We start from the raw sequence: 20,949 nt of genomic DNA, 5'->3' as shown, positions 1-20,949 counted from the left end.
TTTAACTCTTTAGATATTTAAAATATTCTTATTACCTTCTATTACACTTCTAGGCTTGTGGCATAAGGTCCTAACAGACCTACCCTTCCACATTTAACAAGTGAATACAAAAAACTACTACATACATGTTTGTTCTAGAAAACAGAAGCAAGCAAATTTTGGAAGGGACTTGAAACTTGGAAGACAGTACCAGCAAGGAGTGAATTTGCTAATTAAGGCTTTACTGCGCGGGCAAGCTGCAGTTACAGTGACCTGTCTTCCGGCCTAGAAAACCAGAGGTTAGAGCCCAAAGCCATAGGAAAGTGAGAGGAGAATCCCAGAAAAAAAAAAAAAAAAAAGAGCCAGCAAAAGGGAGCTCCAAATTCTGTGTAAAAGTTCTACCAGGTCTCAGGCTGACCCTTACAACAGAAAAATGGAGATGACAGAGGAGAGCATCAGTGAACGTGAAGATAAATCAAGAGTAATTATCCAATTGAGAGAAAAAAGATTAAAAATTAGGGGAAAAAATGAACAGAGCCTAAAACAAAACAAATAAACAAACAAAAATGAACAGAGCCTTAGGGACCTATGGGACAGTATCAAAAGGCCTAACATGTTTCATTGAGTCTCAGAAGAATGGGTCAGCAAAAATAATTGGAGAAAGTAATGGTGGAAAACTTCCCAATTCTGAGTGGCAATAAGCAAACAGATTCAGAAGCTCAGCAAACCCCAGACAAGACACACACACACACACACACACATACACCTTGGTGCATTACAGTCAAACCAGTGAAAACCAAACAAAAAAAAGTTTTCTGAAAGCAGCCGGAGAAAAACTACGTATTTCATACAGGGAAACGATTCAAATGACAGCAAATGTCTCATTAGAAACTACGCAGACCACAGAGAGTGGAATAACATCTTAAAAGTGATGAAACAACAAAATAAAACCATTCATATGAAAAAAATAACTTACATTAACTAGTCTTTCAAGACTAGGAATAATTAGAGACGTTTCCCCTCCTTTAACATCAGGATCTTTCTGCATTTCCTTAATAGCTTGCAATATTTCTTTCATACCTTCTTCAAGTTGCTTATTTTCTTCAACTAATTCTTTTACTAGAATGACATTTTTCTCAGTGAATGAATAAATCTTTTTTATATTTTACACTATTCTATGGAGATGGCAAATATTTCATATACAGTAAAAATTATCCATTGGTAAAATGCAACTATAAATAAATGCCCCCAAAATTCAGCAAGTGCAATGTGTGAACAGTAGAGTTAAATCTCACAGCTGTTTAAATTATGTGCATATACATATATATCTCATGGCTGAAAGGAATAAATCATGAGTATACTTTACCTTCACTTTATATTAAAAAAAGTCTTTTAGGGAGGAAGGTATACCTTAGTGGTAGAGTGCATGCTTAGCATGCATGAGATCCTGGGTTCAATCTCCAGTATTGCCATTAAAAATATATAAATAAACCTAATCACCTACCCTCCAAATGAATAAATAAATAACATAAAATGGAAAAAAAGAAATAAAAAGGCACTGACATTTAAAAACTAAACTAAACTAAAATAAAATAAACTTTTAAACTGGTTTTTCTAACTTCACTTTCAAAAGAGAACAGAAGAGAAAAAATAGACTTATTTATCATCACAAAAAATTCAGGTTAATAACATTCTCTGAAGATGAATATAGCAAGATAAAGGAAAGACAAAAGTCTATACATTACAGAGGAAACTAAGGCTAAAACAGACTAGAAAACAGAATGTATTAAAGTCCTTCAAACCTATAATTTTCAGTATAAAATAAATAAGTATAGAAAAATAAGGAATAGTAACTTACATTTATTCTGAAATTTGGCTATTATTGTTCTACTTCTTTCTAAATCTCTTTCCTTTTCAAGTAGTTCTCTTGAAAGAAATTCATTCTAAACAAAACATTAAAAAAATCAATTTTTAAAAAAATAACAATAATTTAGACTTTTGAAGTTAAAAAAAAAGTTTATTGAGGTTTCACACACCCAAAACAAGCTATAGAAACATAGCAGCAGTCATAAAAAAAAATAAAATCTAAAAGGTAAAACAGATAATGATCCTCTTCCCACCTTCTCCCTCCCCACGACACCCAAGGCAAAAGCCAAACAAATAATAAAGGTTTTTGTCTTTAGTACCACAATCAACTCTTTTAACGATCTGCCTTTACACTACCTGTTCTGCCTGGTTTCTATGACATTCAAGCTCTATTTCTGCATTTCTAATCTGTGCTTCTTTGATCAATAAATCCTGTGCTATGACCTCATTCTAAAGAAACATTTAATACATTTGGCAAGTCAATGAGTTCATTTCAAATGTATTGCATTTTTAGATTAAAAAAAAAAACAGAATATGTATAAATGAGTGTTAATGTGCAAACATGAAAAAAAAAATTCTTATTATAATTACTACTTATAGAACTTTGTTAGAGAAGTAATAGAAAAGAATTAAAATGCAATCCCAGGAATGTAATTTGGAAGAAAACTCACCTGAGACGTAAGAAATACTAGTTCTGTCCGTAACTGTTCTATAAGATTTTCCAGTGGATCTATCTGAGATAATTTTGACTGTGTAGTCGTAGGCACAGGGTCTGGAACACTAACTTCAAGTTTACTTTTCAAAATCTCTATCTGTAAGGGTATCTCACTTTTTCTTACGTCTTCTCTCAAATTGGTATCAGCATATTTTATTTGGGTGTGAACCTGTTCATCTTCTGATGTTGCTGTTTGTGATTTACCCAAGTCAGGTCTATTATCATGAATTTGTTGACAAAATATTGCAGATTTTTGCCTAACTGGTAACTTCTGCATTAAGTCTGAAGCTGTTGATAAGGCTTGTAAAGATGCAGCACTTTTTTGTGTGAAATTAGTCTTTTCAAGTGCCTGATGGCTTCTTGACACTTTCTTCATTGAGTCATCAGAAAGAGAGTATAAATAGTCGTTTATTTCTTCACGACTCTCCCTACTAAAGGTACTGATTAATGATTCTAGATTTCTTAAAGATTGTAGACAGGGTGCTTTAAAAATCTCCCTTATTGTAATAGTTTCTGGAGATGAAATATCTTTTACTTGTAGAGATGAAGAATGTCTACTTAAAGAGGCAGAAGGATCCACTTCACTTTCTACACTGTGATGGATTTCAGGTAACATTCTTGATAATGATCCTATGGTCATGTTCTCTTCTGGCTCATTCTGATATGACTGTGGAATATTGGATGATGGTCTCCTATGCAGCAGCTCTACTTTATCTGAACTCCTAATCTGTATTCAGAGTAAATAATGCCTCATTAATCAATCTTGGGATCAACAGGTTATTTACATAAAACTTTTTTTTTATTTAACAAGTATAAAAAGCAGCAAGGTCTAAAATGAGATGAGGGCAGAAATGAAAGCACTGATAATAACATTTTTCTTTATTCTCTTTGCCATAACAATATGTTTACCTTTGATTGTGCTTCACTCATATTTTTGAGACTCATGAAATCAAATCTTCTTTCTCCCATTCTATGCTCCTGAGAAAAGTTTTCAGTTAGATTCAGGTCCTCAACAGTTAATCCTACACATAAAAGAATTAACAAATTTGAAACATAAAAATAATTCTCCTATTATTCCAATACTTTAATTCATAAGAACTAGAATCAAGTTTTAACTCAAACAAAAGGTAGAATTATTATTTCCAAAATCTTTGATCCACATGTAGCCTATATAATCACCTAATTTAGCTCACTTTTAATAAGATATTAATGAGAAATGAATACAAACTTTACCTTCTCTATCATTCTTTGCCCTTATGAATAAATACTAAAATAGTTAAAAGACACATGTTAAAAAAGTAGACAAGAATCACAAATAACAACTAAACTGGTTAATAAATTATGAAGTTTTACCTTTCTTGAAATTTTTTGATGTACTATAGAGACCATAATGCTAAAAAAGGAAAGAAAAGAAAAGAAAAAAACAGAAAAAAACCTTCTTTTATTCATAGACACTTGTGGACTTGGGCCAAGTTAGGAAAAAAAAATTCCTCCTTTTCTATGGTCTTCTTACAAAAAAGCATTGCAATAGCTATTAAAAAACTAAACCAACTATTCTCTTTACATTATGTAATATAAACCAAAAAAAAGTTAATTTTTACTCAGTAAAACATTACTTTCACTTAGTAAAGAATAATGTAAAAAGAATGCTTCCAATGCGTAACTCTTAAGGGAAAATATTAACAATAATATATATTAACATGGAAACTACTAAGTTTTATCATTACTAATTATAACATATTGGGATTATTTAGAAATTAATACAGACTACATTGTAAATTTTTTAAGAGTCCATGATTTTTAATATTGTTTTTTGTTCACTTATTTTTATTTATTTTATTATTTTTTCACCTGTTTCAGATTTAGGACTGAACCCAATGACACTCATATACCCTTCATCAGGCCATTATTTTCATTTATTAAACTTGTAGCAAAACCACAGTCATATAGTAAAAATATTTCGAACAGAACAAAAAATTTCAGATTCAGACGAGTCATTTTCCATTGGTTCTTTTAAAGGTTTGGAATAACTGAGTATACCTGAAGTTGCAGTTCTTTTTCCTTTTTCTTGAGCCATTTGACGAATTTTTTTCTTCAGATCAAGTCGTTCTTCTTCTAGACTTTCAATCTACAAAGTGTAAATTATTAGTATTTTTCTTTACTTCAACCAAGAAAATAACCAACTGATTACTGCACTTGCCTCTTTCAAAAGAATCTGGTTTTCAGCTCTGTACTGCTGCTGCTTTAAACTTTTGCTATTTCTAAATTCGGTTAAATCAATCATTGTCTTCGGTTCAAGGCCTAAAATAAAATGCAATTATGATTGAAACCTTATTAACATCCAAATAAACTACAAAAATTTCATACAGCAACTGGTTATCATCAAGCAATAGGTTACAGTCTATTTAGTCAGCATCACTGAAAAATGGGTTACCTTTTGTACAAGAATTTTTCAGAAAGTCAAACTGTAACACTACAAGCTAAAATTATTAATGGAAATATTATGATTTGTTTTCTCCATGTTGAACTGTCACAGAGGTACTATAATGTATTAACAACAGAAGTTTTGGAATAAAACAAGATTAACTTAAATTTCTACTTTCAACAATTAACTGAGTTGTAGGGATAATACTATATGTATGTCTGTATTTATATTTTTGGCTTGTTGTCAGGAGTATAATTAATTAACCCAAATAAAGAACTTAGTACAGTGCCTGGCACAGAGTAGGCATTATTAATATCAGTCTCAATTATATTATCATGACTAGCCTGATGTTCTCAGTGTGCCTCTTTCCTAACTTCCAATTACTAAGCACTATGCTCTGAAAACCAGATATCAAGACTGTCTCAAGTAGTTATAAATCAAGATTTCGAGCCTTTAAAATATGGAAAATCTGGTGTTTGTGACAGCTATCTACACAGCTCAGTCATCTTTAGGAAAGCCCAAACTGAAGTTAGCTGTGATTGATAAGCCGAGTACATTAGAAGTCTAACTTGAGGTTCTGGCATGATTCTGTGTTCCAGTTAGATGCTTTTTTTTTTTTTTTTACAAATAAATAATATGTATAAAATATTTATTTCCCCTTCCTTTAGAGAATAGTTTTTAAAGGCAATCATTTAAACTCTAAGAAACTACTGGTATTTAAGTCATTGTTCAGCTATTTTTTTGTGTTTTAAAGTAGCAATTTAGATTGCAGTCATAAAATTCAAACTAGAAATATTTACTACTGAACTATTTATTGATATCAGCATATAAACTTTCAAGCTATACTTACTAATTACTTCTTAGAATCAATAGTAACCTTAAAATACTCAACCCAATTAAAACTTAACAGTCTAAATTATAAGTCAAGTATTTAAGTCTTAAAAATGATTAAACAGTTATTTCTAAATGTTCCCGTGCATCCATCTGAAACTAGAGCGTTTTGCAAACCAACAAACTACTTTTGTTGAAAAAAAGGTTAACTTCTAATGTGGGATATTAACTTATTAGACTTTCATTTTTCAAACAAGCAATTATTACAGAGGAGATCCCAGACTGAATATAGCAGTGCTCCTGGTCTGCCCATCCACTGCTCCAACTGCATCAAATTCATAATTCACTTCAATTGGAACAGCTCTACTTTTACTTGTTTTAAATATTTTTATAGGAAGATTTATTTGGGGGAAAAAAGCATCTATTTTAAAATAATACTAAACAAAAAGAAAAAACAAGAAAATGACCTGACAATTAGGGTTGAGCAAACTACATATTTTAGATGGCTTACCCACATGCTCTCTAAGTGCCTCATTTTCATCGAGGAAATCATTGATCTTCAACTCAAGTTTATTGATTTCCTTTGTCAATACTTCAATCTCTCGATCTCTTATTTTAATTTGGTTTTTACAATTCTTTATTTCAATAACAGCCTCTTCTAAACCATAAACTCCCTGAAAAATACCCAATATAATTTAAATATAACATTATTTGAAATATCAAATTCATGAATTTACTTTCTCATTAAGTCTGAGGGTAAGTGTACATATAGCTAAGATTTATTTCTCTAAACTATATTTTACTGTACTCTTAAAAAACAAATCCAGTAATACTAATAATGGGAAATGGACAGTTGAAATTTCCCAGTACAGCATCCTAATGACAAAGTGACTCAGAATATTACATATAAAACACATAACAAAATATAGAAAAGGAATAGTAAGGGAGAATCAGTGATACCATTAGAATATGTAAGTTATTAGTTGCCTGACCTAGCAGTAATCAGATTTAAAAATACAAAAGTGCAAAATAAGGCCATGTTGGCACTGTAGGCAGCAAAACTGTCCCTGTTACAACTTTTATACAACTTATCAGTGGTGTCACATCTACATGGTGGTACAATGACATAGATTACAAAGAATCTAATCCTGCTGCCTCGCCAAAGCTGATTACCTGGGCAAAATGGTTTAACCAAATGGTTTGAAAACAATTCTGCCAAAAAGTAAACGCTATGTGGAAGTTTGAAAATTTCAGTGTAAGTCAACAATAACCTCTATCATACTTCTGGAATATTTTTAAATGGTACACAGTAAGTGGCACAGAGCAGTCTAACTGTAAATGACAATGATAATTCTAAGCTCCTTGATTGACGAGATAAAAATACATACCGATTCATAATCTTTTAATCGCTTTAGAGTCTCAACTAGCTCTTTATCCTTTTCCCTAGCATCAGCCTCAGCCAGTTCAGCTGCTCTCTCAGCCTCTTTAGTTCTCTCTTCTAAAATCTCAACCTTAGACTGAATTTTCATATAATGAGTCCGTTGAGAAAGTGTTGAAGCTCCTATAGGGCAAAATAAATCATAAATGAATTCAATTGACTACTTACTCCTGTAAATCAGATTCCAATATGGGAGGCAGGAAAAGTGGTATGTCACTAAAAAAGTCCATTTAATATTATATTAATATCATAATTTTAAATTTAATAAAATCTTCTTAGCTGAAGGGACATGGATTACAAAAGAATGGAAAACAATGCTTTACAAAGATGATCATTGTGGCAAAGGCTGAAATCTGTTCCTAATACTCAACTTCCCTTATGTCCACTGTAATAGAACTATAGATTTTTAGGTGGACACATGACCACTTGAAACAAAAACTAAATTTCTACTTACAGGCAAGTAACTTAGGTGTGGTCATGTGACTAATGGGATAGAAATAGGCCACGTCCATATTTCAGGAAATGTTTCTTCCTTTTCTCTTTCCTCCCTCCTGTCAGCTGGAATATGGACACTAGGGGTGTAACTCTAACAGTCTTCTTAGAACATGAGATGACCACATGTTGAGACAGGTAGAGCAACAAGGTAGGGTGCCTGATATCTGGTATCTGTACAATTAGCACACCAACCCTAAACTAGTTGCCTCAGCTCTGTTTGTATTATGGAAAAACACATTTCTGTCCTGTTTAACCATTGTTACATTTAATTCTTTTTGTCACTTGCAGCTGAATTTAACGGTAATTAATAGCTAACAAAATTCCTATTTGTAAATTTTACCAAACTGTTGCCAAGACCAAAATATAGTATTCCTATCATTCTAAAACTTATTGACATAAACCATTCTTATACTTACCCATAATAAACATCTACTGATTTTTAGGGCATAAATATACTTACACACAGGCATCAGACCAGATCACATACATTTATAAAAAATGAGATCTGCTCTCTGGAGTGAATAGTCTAACTAGACAAAGTGACAGAGGCTGCTGTCCCCAAAATCTATCCTCCACTTCTTCTACATGGCCCTCCACAATATATTTACTTGTCTATCCTTCAGTACCTGCTCTTTGCTTCTTGCCCCCTCCTCCTCTATCTTGCTGTTTAGGATTGGATGTGAGGGTAAAGTTCCATTTTGCATGAGGCAGATGAAGGCAATACCCTGGGCTGCCTAATTCTAGACCAATACACAATCTTGATTTTGCCACCATTTTCCACATCTGCTTCAGAGAGCTAAAACTAACCCTAATCAATAAAGGGAGAATACCATTAGTTGTCATACATAAGTCAAATTCAAGTTAAATGCAAGATACTGTAGTACATACACCTTCTGTGAGCTTTAGGGGACATATGACTATGGACTGACTGAAGACCTCTTCCTTATTTGATAGCAAAGATCAACTGCCGGTTTTTCTCCTGGTGGCTCGAATAAGCAGTTTAAACTACTGTCAAACTATAATTCTAATATACACACAGAGAACACATATATAGAAATGACTCTATCAAGTGGGCCTGGATGGTGCTCAACAGTCATACTGAGTTTGTAGTGTATTCTACAATAGAAGGAACAGAAGTGTGTTCCTTCTTCCAGATGACCATTCCATATCTTTGCTTTTCTTCTCTCTCTTCAAACTTCTAATATATCTGCCACACCCTCACTTTCAGGTGAATACTTTGCTTCCTTGTTCACTGAGAAAACTGAAGCTTTTCCCATCAGGACATCCACTCAGCCACCTCGAACTATCGATTCACTCCACCTTCCATCCTGTCACTATGGTGGAGCTCTCCGTGCTCCTAAGGCCACCTTCTCCACTGAACCCTAGATCCCATTCCATTGCCTCTTCAAGGATATTACTCCAGAAGTTATTCTCCCCCTCCCTTGCTTCATCAGTTCATGAATTGTTTCCTCTTCAATGGATCTTTCTTATCAACCTAGAAGCATGATTATTTCTTCTATTTTTAAAGAGAAATACACTTTCTTTGTCCCTCCTTCCCCTCAAGCTACCACCCTATTTTTCTCCTTTTCTTCATAGAAACAGTCCTCCGTATTTGCTCTGTTTCATCTCTACCCATTTTTTCTTGAAGCAAAAATGGCCACTGCCAAATCCAATGGTCAATTTTCAGTGCTCATCTTGACTTATCAGCAATGAATACAGTTCTGAACAGAGTTGCTTATGCTCTTCCTTGATGACTTTCTGCATGCGGATTTCAGGACTCTACAGGCTCCTGGTCCTCCTCCCATCTCTCTGGCCATTCCTTTCCAGTCTCTTTTGGTTGTTCCTTTTCACCTCCCCAGGCTCTAAAGTAACAGTATCCCAGGGCTCAGTCTCAAGATTTTCCTTTTTAACCAACATTTTCTCCCTTGATGATCTCAAGCAGCAGCCTGATGATTTCAACTACCATTTTTATGCATATGATACCCAAATGTGTATGTTTAGCCTAGATCGTCCTCCTGAACCTCAGACTTTCATATACAAATACCTACTTGTCACTTTCACTCAGATGTCTAATGAGCAACTCAAACTTAACATGTCCTGTTTAACTAGGCACCTGATCATCTCCAAACCTGCTCTTTCCACCACCCTCCCTAGTGTTCAGACCAAAAGGCCTGATAACTTTCTTTCACATCCTGCATCTTATCTGTCGGCAAATTTTACTTCTATTACCTTCAAAATACATCCAGAACTGACTACATATAGCTCCACTGCTACTCACCATGCCCTAAGCTACCATCAGCTCTCTCCAGATTACTGCAATAGTCCTATAGCAGGTCTCCTGCTTCCGTCCCTACCCTTCCTAAAGTCTATTAGAGACACAGTCTAAGTCAAAATATATCACTACTTTCTTCAGAAACTCTCTTCAGTGCCCATTATCACTTAAAATAAAAGCCCAAGTCTCCACAATGAACTGTAAGGCCCCATATGATAAGACCTTGGTTACATCTCTGATCTCATCACCTACCACTGCCCACTTGCTCACTCTGCTCCAGCCAGGAAGGCTACTTTGCTGTTTCCCAAACATGCTCGGTACACTCTTGCCTCAGGATCCTACACTTATTCCCACTGCTTAGGGACATCTGCATGGCTCACTCCCTTACTTTCTTTACGTCTTTATTGAAATATCTCCTCAGTGAGGCTTTTCCCTCACACTCTAAATTACAACCACACCTCCAAACACCAGCACCATTATCTTACTTACACACACACACAGACTATTTCCCCCTGTGTGTCTTTTTTTTTATCTTCAGCAATTATAATAAATGTCGTGAAATTATTATGAATAGTTTGCATTAATGTGCTCTGGTAAAACTATAGTATGGAATTATAAGGCCACTAATGTTGTAAGGGCTTACTTCAGAGGATTTGATGAGTTAAGTAAGGGAGTATTACCCAAGGTGGGGAGAATATGATGAGATATTAAGTCCAGTAAGGTTAATTCAAAGGTTGACAAGTCAAATTACTTCGGAAAAATCTCTGCAATGCTACTACAATGATCAAAATTTTATTTTCTTCCATTCTTTCTTAATTACAAAAAGAGGTTAAATACAATTTTATCACCATTTTTTACTTCTTTCATACAGCCAATTTGGTAATAGAGGTTACTGTAATTTTTATCAGAGAAAAATTACAAAAAATCTTGCCATTATTTACAAACTTAAACATTAGTAATATACGTAGTTAATAATATCCTGCACTTTTTTAAATGATAAAAGAGAAAAATTAGTAATATGTCTATTGCTGTGACAATTTCATTTCAATAAAAATAAAGTATTTTTAAAACTTTAAAGTATATAAAATAACTATATACTAAAAAACATTGAATTACCTTTGTTTCTTTGGAGCTCATTTTTCAAATCTTCAATAATAAAAGTATTTTTTTCCATTTCTTTTGTATATTGTTCTACTTGCTCACTGAGCATCTTAATCTGACTATCTCGTTCTTGTATGCCCTATAAAATATTTTTAAATATTATATATTATCTTTATGAATATTAATATAAACCTTAAAAGGAAAAAGGTAGGTCTTATTTTTTTCAACAAAACTATAGAGTATATTTTTTGTGGGTCAAAACTATGCCTTTTACTATGTTGTATACTTCAAATGCACTACTCAATGGTACGTATACCGCTGTCACTCTAGTACTTACAGATGATATGATGGCTAACACTCTGGCAAATAGGAGTTCTAGAACTCTCTAATATTTGTGTGTTCTTATTAGTCCTTTTGGGTTACTCTTCCTCATCATGCGTCCAATTCCTTTTATCATTTCATATGTCTGCTTTTTCTCTTACTCAACTTAGCTTTCACCCCTACAGTAATTCTGTCCCTTGCAATTTTGTCCCTTGCAATTGTCCTTAGTCTCCAAAAACTTTCCAGATTTCCTTCTTTCTTTTGGACCATGACTAGAGAACACAGATGATACAAGTGTAACTTCTATATTAATGTATTTATACTAAAAATAAAATTTTTATGTAGTATAAATTATAACCATACTCTTAGCTTATTTCACATTGCACAGGATATTTTAGCACTAAAATACAATATTATGAACTTTTTCATAGGAGTATTAAGATATTTTTGAATTTCTGGAAGTTTTTAATACTTTCTTATTAAATAATTCCCATACAAAACAATAAATGTATTATCTGCAACAGCATAGAAAAATAACTTTCACCTTAATTCTAATTTTTTCTTGGAACTGGATGGTGTAAAAAACTTCAAAATACTTTATTATATATCCAATAGTGCAAGTGACTAGATTAGACATAGGCGATAATATATAACTAAGACACAGTTCAGAGCTTCATTGCCAACTTTAATAAAACTGGTTAATAAGCCAAATTTTGAGAAAGTTTTACCTGTTGTAGAGCCATAACATTACTTTTATCAGCATCAAGCTGGGCATTTTTCAGTTTCTCCCGCAGGTTATGTAACATTTGCTGATACTCAATAATTTCATCATCCTTAGAAGACAAAATTAACTAGAAATAAACAAAATAGGATGTTACATAAGAGGAAAATTAATAAAGCAATTTCATTTACAGTAAGTACTCTAATATGAAATATTAGCAGATTTCAAGAAAATACAGGAAATAAAATTCTTTGAAGTGAGAAAATATCAGAAAGTATTGGAATGAGCATTGTTCCTTTGGTGCATACAACCTGAAGTTCAAATAGGAAACGATTAAAAAATATACACTGTATTTTTTGCTTTCTAAGGAATTCAATCTTTTAAACAATCTCAAGGTTCTAAAACCCACTCCTAAAACAAGAAGTTATTAATGTCTCCCTACAGCTACAAAAAGCTTTGTACAACTACTCTTTAGGAAGAAAACATTAAAATGACACTAAGAATCATAAAATATCTTGAATGAATGAAATGCATCTTGCTGTATTATCGGAAAAGAGAAGGTTAGCACTCCCCTTAGCAGGAATGCAACAGGCCTTCAGGCCTGACAACATGCATGCGGTTAAGGTACTGCTATCTACTTCATGGCATCTAACCATCATTTTTTAATACTGTACTGCATATTTGAAAATAGCTAAGAGAATGGATCTTCAAAGTTCTCGCCACCAAAGGAAAAAAACTGTAAATATGTATGAGTATGGATGTTAACCAGGCTTACTGTGGTAATCATTTTGCAATGTATACAAATATCAAATCATTACATTGCACACCTGAAATTAATGTTATGTCATAAACACATTAGTTTAAACAAATGAAAGGTATCTTGTATTCTTTGCTAGGATGAAATAGCAAAATCAGTCTATAAATTAATTTATATATTTAATACATATCCAATAAAATAACTATAATATTTTAAAGAATTATTTCTAAAATTTGTATTAAAAAAGCACTTTTGTAAGAGTCTAAAGAACAGAAAAATAATGAGAACAGCTTTTTCAAATTTTTAAACATAATAATTAAAACAACTGTATGTGGTAAGAAAACAGATCAATCAATAAAAAAGAAGAGAGACCAGAAATAAATTCAAATTCAGCAGTTTTGAGTTTTGTATATAATAAAAATGGAACTGTATTTCAGTAGAAGAAAGATGAAATATTCAATAAACGACGCTTGGACAACAGAGTAGCTCTGTTGCATCCCTCTGTCACCTTTCATATCAAAATAAATAATATATGCTAAATTTAAAGGTAAAATATGAAATTAGAAAATACTAGAAGAAAATATGAGAACAATTTTATATTCAGAATCTTTTCTAATTATGATGCAAAGGCCAAAAGCCATTAAAAAAAATGTACACAATATAAAAAGAAATACTTCATAGCAAAAAATACCATAAAGCCAAAAGACAAGTGATGCACTGGAGGGATATATTTGCAATTTATATCAGAATTACATTTGTAGCATTTATTCTACAGATATACATTTTCAAAATAACATACAAGGATACTCATTAAAACCTTGTAGCTAACAAGAAAATCAGAAACTTCCTAAATGGCACACAACAGGGAATCCATTAAGTAAATAACATATATAGTTACAAAGAAAAATTAGTCATTAAAAAAGAGCAAAGCAATACTATATGTACTGATATAAGCCAATTGTTAAAAATACGAAGGAAAAACAAAGTGCAGAAGAATACCTACACTAACAACTCTCCCCACAAAATTAAACAGTTAAAAACAACTCTTTTCTTCCTGGGGTTGGTAAACTATGGCTCAATTTGACCTGCTGCCTGCTTCTGTAAAGTTTTATTGGAAAACAGCCTTGCTCATTTATTTGTGTATTATACAGCTGCTTTCATGTTATTATATCAAAAACTAAATGGTCCAAAATACTGACTCCCTGGCCTTTCACAAAAGGTTTACTGACCTCTGGCTGATTCTATAAACCTTATTTCCATTGCTACTGCTTTTGTTTAAAATAAAGGTTATCTTAGCCTCCCACATAATTCCAAATAGGCAACAAGATTTATGTGAACACTATTAGAAACAATGACTATAAAAGGGATAACTTTTTAAATTAGAATTATTTATTTAGAATCATTTCAGATTTTTTTTTTAAATACACAATCGTTACAATCCTAACTTCTAATATGATAAGTAAGGCTAAGAGATTTGGTTGGAGTTACAGACTGGTGAGGAGGAATAGACTTTTGAAAAGTCTTCTCAGGTGATTATAAAAGACCCCTTTCCTTACATTGATTCCCAGTCCATTTCCTTACTCCCATTCCCACCCAATGCCAATAGCTTGATTAATCTAACATAGAAGGAGAGTCAGAAAAACTAAAATTAAACCTAGAACCATATAACAAATATATACAATGTAAGAATGATTTATGTGAAAATATTTAGCTGTTATTTACAATGATCTCTTTGAGATGACAACTATATTATATTTTGTACTTATAATTTCTACCATAAAATTTAGATTAAAGTTTAACTCGTTGATGTAGAAGAATCTATTCAACAACAAATAAGCCAGAAGACAGTTCTTAGAGCTTTTCTAGCTAAGACATTTAGTACACTTTTAAAAATGCCTAATGAAAAGGTCATTAACTAGTATAGGCCTTTTAAAAAAAAGACTAAAAAATTGAAATCTAAAATAAAAATGAAAAAACTAACAGCAATTGAAAAAAGCACCTTCCATTCTTCTACTTTTGCATTGACAGCTGCCATAACTGGATCATCTTCTTCATTTTTTGCTTTCAGAAGATCTGTAAGCTCCTGCACCTGAAAAGCAACAATTTCAAGAATTATTGCAAATCAGTGCAATATATACATATTTATTATATAAGAATATTTACATGTACATTACACACATGATAAGCAAATGCATGCACGTGTATACATATACAAATGAATACAGGAGCAGTTCTGTAATTAGAGGTGACATTTAATGGTTTGTGCATCTTTACAGTTGTCTATTTCTATTACTAGAAAATTATGTTTTTAAGCACTACTCTATTTTTTTAAATGAGTTTAATCCATGTAAATAGTGAACAATGTATTGGTTTTGATGATACTTAGAGTGTATTTATCTTAAGGTGTAAAATTAAACTTTATGGTCCACAGGACTTTGAAGAGTCGTTAGTAGAAAATTCCCGTAATTATTAGCTTTGCCAGACTGCTATCTACACATTCATTCAGGTTATCACCCATGTACCCTGCATGGCAAGAGTTACAAGGTATACGAAAGGAGACTAGAGAAATAAATATGGACAAACGTATCAGCATGGCAACATGTTACAGTATAAGATGACATATTGGAGCATAAGACAAAAACTCATGTCCTAGAAAGTTAAAGTACTTCCTCCTTTCCAGTAAATAATAATGAGGCAATATGACATCTGCCCAAATCAGTTAGTCTAACAAGAATTTTTACCTGAAGCCGATAATGATCATTTTCTTTCTTTAATTGGTCCATTATACTATCTGTCTGATGCACAATAGCTTTCATCCTATTATATTCATCAGTCATCTTCTCCATTTCCTGTACAGATTCCTCTAGATTTTTTCTCATTTCTTGATTCTGAAGTTCAATTTTCTCATTAGCTTCTGTTAAAGTCTAAGAAGGTAAAGACGTTGTAGTTAAAAAAAATTTCAGAAACTAAAATTTAAATTAAAGTAAAATTAAATAGAGTCATAAGTGTCTGTTGGAGAAAACAGAATTCTTTATAGATATTTAGTATCAACTGTTGTTGGCCAATTAAATCAAATTAAATATCAAGAAAACTGGAACTAAGGATCTTAGTTCTTAAACAATGCCCAAGATAGGAATGTTAACAGGAATAAATTTGCAAGATTTGCAACTTCAAAGATGCAACTTATTTTACCTTTTACAATCCCATATTTACAGATTTAAAGAATTTAAATGTAGAGCTAAATGCTAGAATTACATTACAATGAAATTAAAGTTTTATAAAAAAAATCATTGTTTTGAGGAGAGGGTTAGTATAGCTCAGTGGTAGAGAGCATGCTTAGCATGCACAAGGTCCTGCGTTCAATCCCTAGTACCTCCATTAAAAAAAACAAAAACAACAACAACAACAACAAAAAACATATTGCTTTGAACTGACTTCTATCCATTTTACCTGAATTTCATCCAGATATTGGACAAGCTCATAGTTTTTTTTAGACAATTGTGATCGATAGTCACTGTCTTCTCCTCTTCTTGATAAAAGTGTTTCTTTTTGTGAATCTATTTGTTTCTGATAGTCAATAATATCCTGACGAAGCTGTTCATTCTGAAGGTAGATCAAACACAATATTCTATTAAAAAAACTATCCAAAGAAACAGAATTGCACCCTCTAAACAGTGATCTCAAAACATATCTCTAAACGCCCAAGGTTTCACCACCCTTAAAACCTCACCTTTTTCTTTAGACGTTTGTTCTCCAGAAAAGGACAGGAAAAAGGTAATTACAAATGAGAAAGGCAATACAGAGTTAAAAATAATAATTAGAAATTAAAGAAAACAGCAAAAAGAAAATTTAGGAGAATAAGGATAACCAAAGAAAGCAAGAATAGTAAGTACCAACCAAAACCAAAAAAAAGTTGATTATACTGAAAAGGCAAGAACTCCTATCAGGATAAACAATGTACAAACATTATTTGGCTTAAAAGAACCAAATAATAATTGAAACTTGTCAGAAACAAAAGTTTTAAAAGAACGCTAGATAAAATATGAGAAATAAGGTAGAAATCCAGTCATATATTTAGACAGCAAACTAGCAAAGAACAGCTTATAAAACAAAGAGCTACCCACACAGACCTAAAAGATGAATGTATTAATGTCTTCACCTTTCAATTTACTTTCTATTTCCTTAAGACAAAGTTATATTATAAAATCAGACAGTTTGAAAACATCAATTATTTAGACGACTCCAGTTTTAGCTACAGTATAAACTTACGAAAACTTTTTAAACAATCATCTCTGTTGAACCACCATAACTACTAAAATTTTTTACGAACCTCTCTTCTTAATTTGCTGTTTTCATTTTCTGCCTCCTCATTTCGAAGAGCCAACTAAAATAGCAAAAAACAAATGAATGATGAAATTCAGAAGTAATTTTATAATATTAGGTTTTCAGTTCCTCCACAATAAAGAAGAGAATGTTTAACTACTAAGGACCTCGTGATGACCCAAGACATGAATAAGCCAAAATTCTGAAAACTAAGGATTAAGAAGGGTTAAGCAGGTTGAGTTTAAAAAAAATCATACAACAAAAAACTCTAACCAAAGGATACAGAAAACAAAAACATTACCCTCATCCAGCCCAAGACATAATAATGAGTAGTCTTCTGTCCAAGACCTTTATCATTTTGCAGTTCTTCTATTATCAGGGCTAGAATACTCTTTGCTCTCAGTGAGCATTAAATTACTTAGAAATACAAGGCAGTATAACAAAATGGTTAAAAAGAAGCATGGACGCTTGGATACTGGGGGAGGGGGTTCTTATTATGCCAGTAAGGGAAATCAGTTTATGGACTAGAGATTAGATAACAGTATTGAATTGATACTACATTTCATGAGTATGCTAATTATATAGCAGTTATGTTGGAGAATATAATTCTCTTTATAAAGGAGAATACAATTCTCCTTTCAGTGGAAACATGCTGAAATATTTAAGTATGAAATATCACAATATCTGCAATACACTCAATGGTTCAGCAAAAAGAGGAGAGGAGAGAGAAAGAGAGAAATACGTGTGTACAAAGATACTGACAGAGAAAGCATACGTAGCACAGTGTTAACTGGTGGACCTGTATGAAGAGTACATGGGTGTTTACTGTCTTTCTTACACTCTTAATGAAGATAGAAAAGTTTTCAAAATAAAGTTTAAAGAAAGTTTATGATAAGATGCACTGTGCTATACAAGTCTTAGTTTACCTATTATTATTATCTAGGAGTTAAGAACCAGTCCCATCCTGTTTTGAATTTGAAAATTTTAACAAGAAGAGAAATGTCAAGAACTTAAGGCTGAAGAAATTAACACTACTGACGCTCTTTTCCTTTGGTTTTTGAAACATCAGACTCTTGATATTTGTCCTTTCTTGGGCTGTCCCTTGAAGCACCTCTTCCTGTCTCATTAGACATTTCTATACCTCAGAGATCTGCCTTACAACCACTTTTATGGCTTCAGTATCTATGCTGATGACCCACAAATCTTTATCATCAACCCAGTGTCTCTCATGAATTTCATATCCACAGATACTCTTTTTGAATATGCCCACAGGAACCTCAAATTCAACATGTACAAAACAAATAATAATCACAAACTTCCTAAGCACTTCTTGTGTTCTAAGTGAATAGCACTATCCACCTATCCAGTGGCTCTACCCAGAAAATTAGGTGGACTACCCATTCCTCCCTCTTCGCAGACAACCAGTCATTCATCATATCTAATTACATCTACATCTCTCAAATGTGTCTACGTCCTAATGCCCCACATTTACTTCTTTAACTAGTCTATCATCACACTTGCCTGAATTAGTACAAATGTTTCCTTACTAGCCTTGCACCCCTTCAATTCACTCTCCACAAAGCAGAGTAAACTTGAAAAGTACAGATTTGATCATGATATGTTCCAAATTCTTCATTGGCTCCTTTTAGAAAAAGGACTAAATTCGTTAGGAATCGGCCTCTGCTTATCTTTCCACAGGATCGTAAATGTTAAAAGCTCAGAGGTAGGGTAGCACAGAGGTTAAGAGCACACACTCTAGAGTAAATCTAGATCAAATCATGGTTTTATCACTTATTAGCTACGTAGCTATGGGCAATTACTTACCCTTTCTGTGCCTCAGTTTTTTCCTCTGTAGCATAGGGGAAATGTTACCTATCCCAAATGGGGAATAATAATCCCAAATAATAATCCCAAAAAATCCCAAATAATAATCCCAAAATAATCCCAAACGTAAAATATCTAGCACTTAGTAAGGACTCTATGCTAGCTATTTTTATACATGTTCCAGCCTAAATGAATAACTGTAGCTTCCTGAATATACCATGCTACCTCTTACCTCTAGGTCTTAGCAAACACTGTATCTGCTACCCAAAATGTCCTTTCCATAACCACCAAGTATATCTCATTTCCTGTGCCAGGCTAACTCCTACTTGAGGTCTCAGTTTACAGATCATTTTCTGAATCTCTAGACTGATTCAGGTATACCTCTCCAGAGTACCCCAGACTATTCTTATATCCTTATGTGTCTCCAGAGTATCATATTATCCTACGTTACATTTATTATTGATGGTGAATATCCCTGAGAAGCAGAACAGCATTGCCCACTGTATCTTTAGTACCTAGCACAGTTTCTGGCATGCAATAAATACTCAGTAAAACTGAATGATTGGTTAAAGACAAAGAAGAAATTGCCAAAGCAACTCACGTGCATATTCTTAAGAAATCTAGCATCTGGAGAGGTACTGAGGCCATCTATACAAGTTTTCTGTGTGTGCCTATGAATAAAGATAATAGTCTAAGATATGAATGGACAAGATAGTTCAGAGTAGCTAATGGTGTGTAGTATCAGTGAAGAGAAACTGACTAATATCTGGGCTAAACAGAAGAACAATAATTCAGAAAACCACACAGACAGACATCTCCCTAAGTAAACCTATTACTACAGTGTAGCACAGGTTAGATCCTTCATGATTAAGAAATCCATAGATCTGTTACGTTTTACTGAGTCAACTAAACACATAATCCTCCAAAAGCTTATCTTAACCCTTAGGTGGCAACAATCCATACTTTTTCCTGCAAAAACTATATAGATAGTTCACTTTCACATGACTTTCAAATTATATAGTAAAATAGATATATCAAGTGTAAGGATGCTTTTCCTTACAAATCAGTCTACAGTGGATTCTTTTCAAATAGCAATGTCACCTCATAATCACTGTGGTTTACCTGAAGTTCACAACCATCTATTTCAAAGAGAACAACAGACATTATAAGGTTATCAGGATGTAATACAACACTGACTTTCTAAAGGACACAAAGGTAGAAAAAGCTTCTGGGATTCAGGGATGGGACAGTTACTACATACAGGCACCAAATTTTGTACTAAGTTCACTGACAGCTGAGGCAAAATAGAAAACATACTGTTTTCTTGTGGGAAAACAAGTTTATCTGCAAAAAACTTATTTTTTCCTCAAACTAAATTTAAGTGAACATTGCATGAGTTATTTTAAAAATAATAAGCATAATATATGAAGTAATAAAAAATCATGCTAATATAAAAGATGATGTCGATTTAAAATACAAATTGATTTACAAAATTCTGACATTAACACTTTTTGAAAACCTATGTATTACATGTGAGGTACATCTGAAAATAAAAAATTTGATTATTATTGAGTACATCATTTAAAGATTAATTTCCAAGTTTACTACTAATATCAATACAAATAAATATCTTTTTTCCCAAAATAAACTATGGCAAATTAAAAAATCAATTGGTTTTGAATGTCTATTAAGTTTTTCATTCCAATATTCCAGACCAAATCAACTTTATATAAACAACTCAAACACCCTGAAAAAAATGTACCTCCAAATGTAAAAAACTAATCCCTAGGACATATTCACTAGAAGTACCTGATCCATTATATTTTAAAGATGTGATGATAACATGAACTGTGATATAAAACCTTAGAAATAAGTGTACAT

The 20,949-nt window shown here is 32.6% G+C and overlaps 1 protein-coding gene and 1 non-coding gene across 8 annotated transcripts in view; one reads left to right on the top strand and one right to left on the bottom strand.

The window, feature by feature from the left end:
• Positions 1–20,949, bottom strand: part of CEP290 (centrosomal protein 290) — an 81,999-nt gene that overhangs the window by 55,506 nt on the left and 5,544 nt on the right. For 5 of the 7 annotated variants that reach the window (XR_012510792.1, XM_074375316.1, XM_074375314.1 and 2 more), the window contains 13 exons: positions 17,252–17,305; positions 16,372–16,524; positions 15,663–15,845; positions 14,921–15,010; positions 12,172–12,294; positions 11,138–11,261; positions 7,205–7,377; positions 6,328–6,490; positions 4,761–4,861; positions 4,601–4,688; positions 3,470–3,582; positions 1,838–1,922; positions 956–1,098 (listed from right to left, as the gene is read on the bottom strand). Coding sequence is in view for 6 of the 7 variants with exons in the window: in XM_074375316.1 (XP_074231417.1) it covers positions 956–1,098; positions 1,838–1,922; positions 3,470–3,582; positions 4,601–4,688; positions 4,761–4,861; positions 6,328–6,490; positions 7,205–7,377; positions 11,138–11,261; positions 12,172–12,294; positions 14,921–15,010; positions 15,663–15,845; positions 16,372–16,524; positions 17,252–17,305 (1,593 nt within the window). In the remaining variant the exon portion in view is untranslated. Of the gene's footprint in view, positions 1–955; positions 1,099–1,837; positions 1,923–2,516; positions 3,356–3,469; positions 3,583–4,600; positions 4,689–4,760; positions 4,862–6,327; positions 6,491–7,204; positions 7,378–11,137; positions 11,262–12,171; positions 12,295–14,920; positions 15,011–15,662; positions 15,846–16,371; positions 16,525–17,251; positions 17,306–20,949 lie in introns of those variants that run through there. The other 2 variants (XM_074375317.1, XM_045514826.2) reach the window with 2 other exon arrangements.
• Positions 12,705–12,828, top strand: LOC141579524 (U6atac minor spliceosomal RNA). The gene has a single exon (XR_012511064.1). It is a non-coding gene; the product is annotated as a U6atac minor spliceosomal RNA (small nuclear RNA).

The sequence above is a fragment of the Camelus bactrianus genome, chromosome 12 (genome assembly GCF_048773025.1).
Source record: "Camelus bactrianus isolate YW-2024 breed Bactrian camel chromosome 12, ASM4877302v1, whole genome shotgun sequence".
Lineage (NCBI taxonomy): Eukaryota > Metazoa > Chordata > Mammalia > Artiodactyla > Camelidae > Camelus > Camelus bactrianus.
This window is presented reverse-complemented; position numbering and strand designations above follow the sequence as displayed.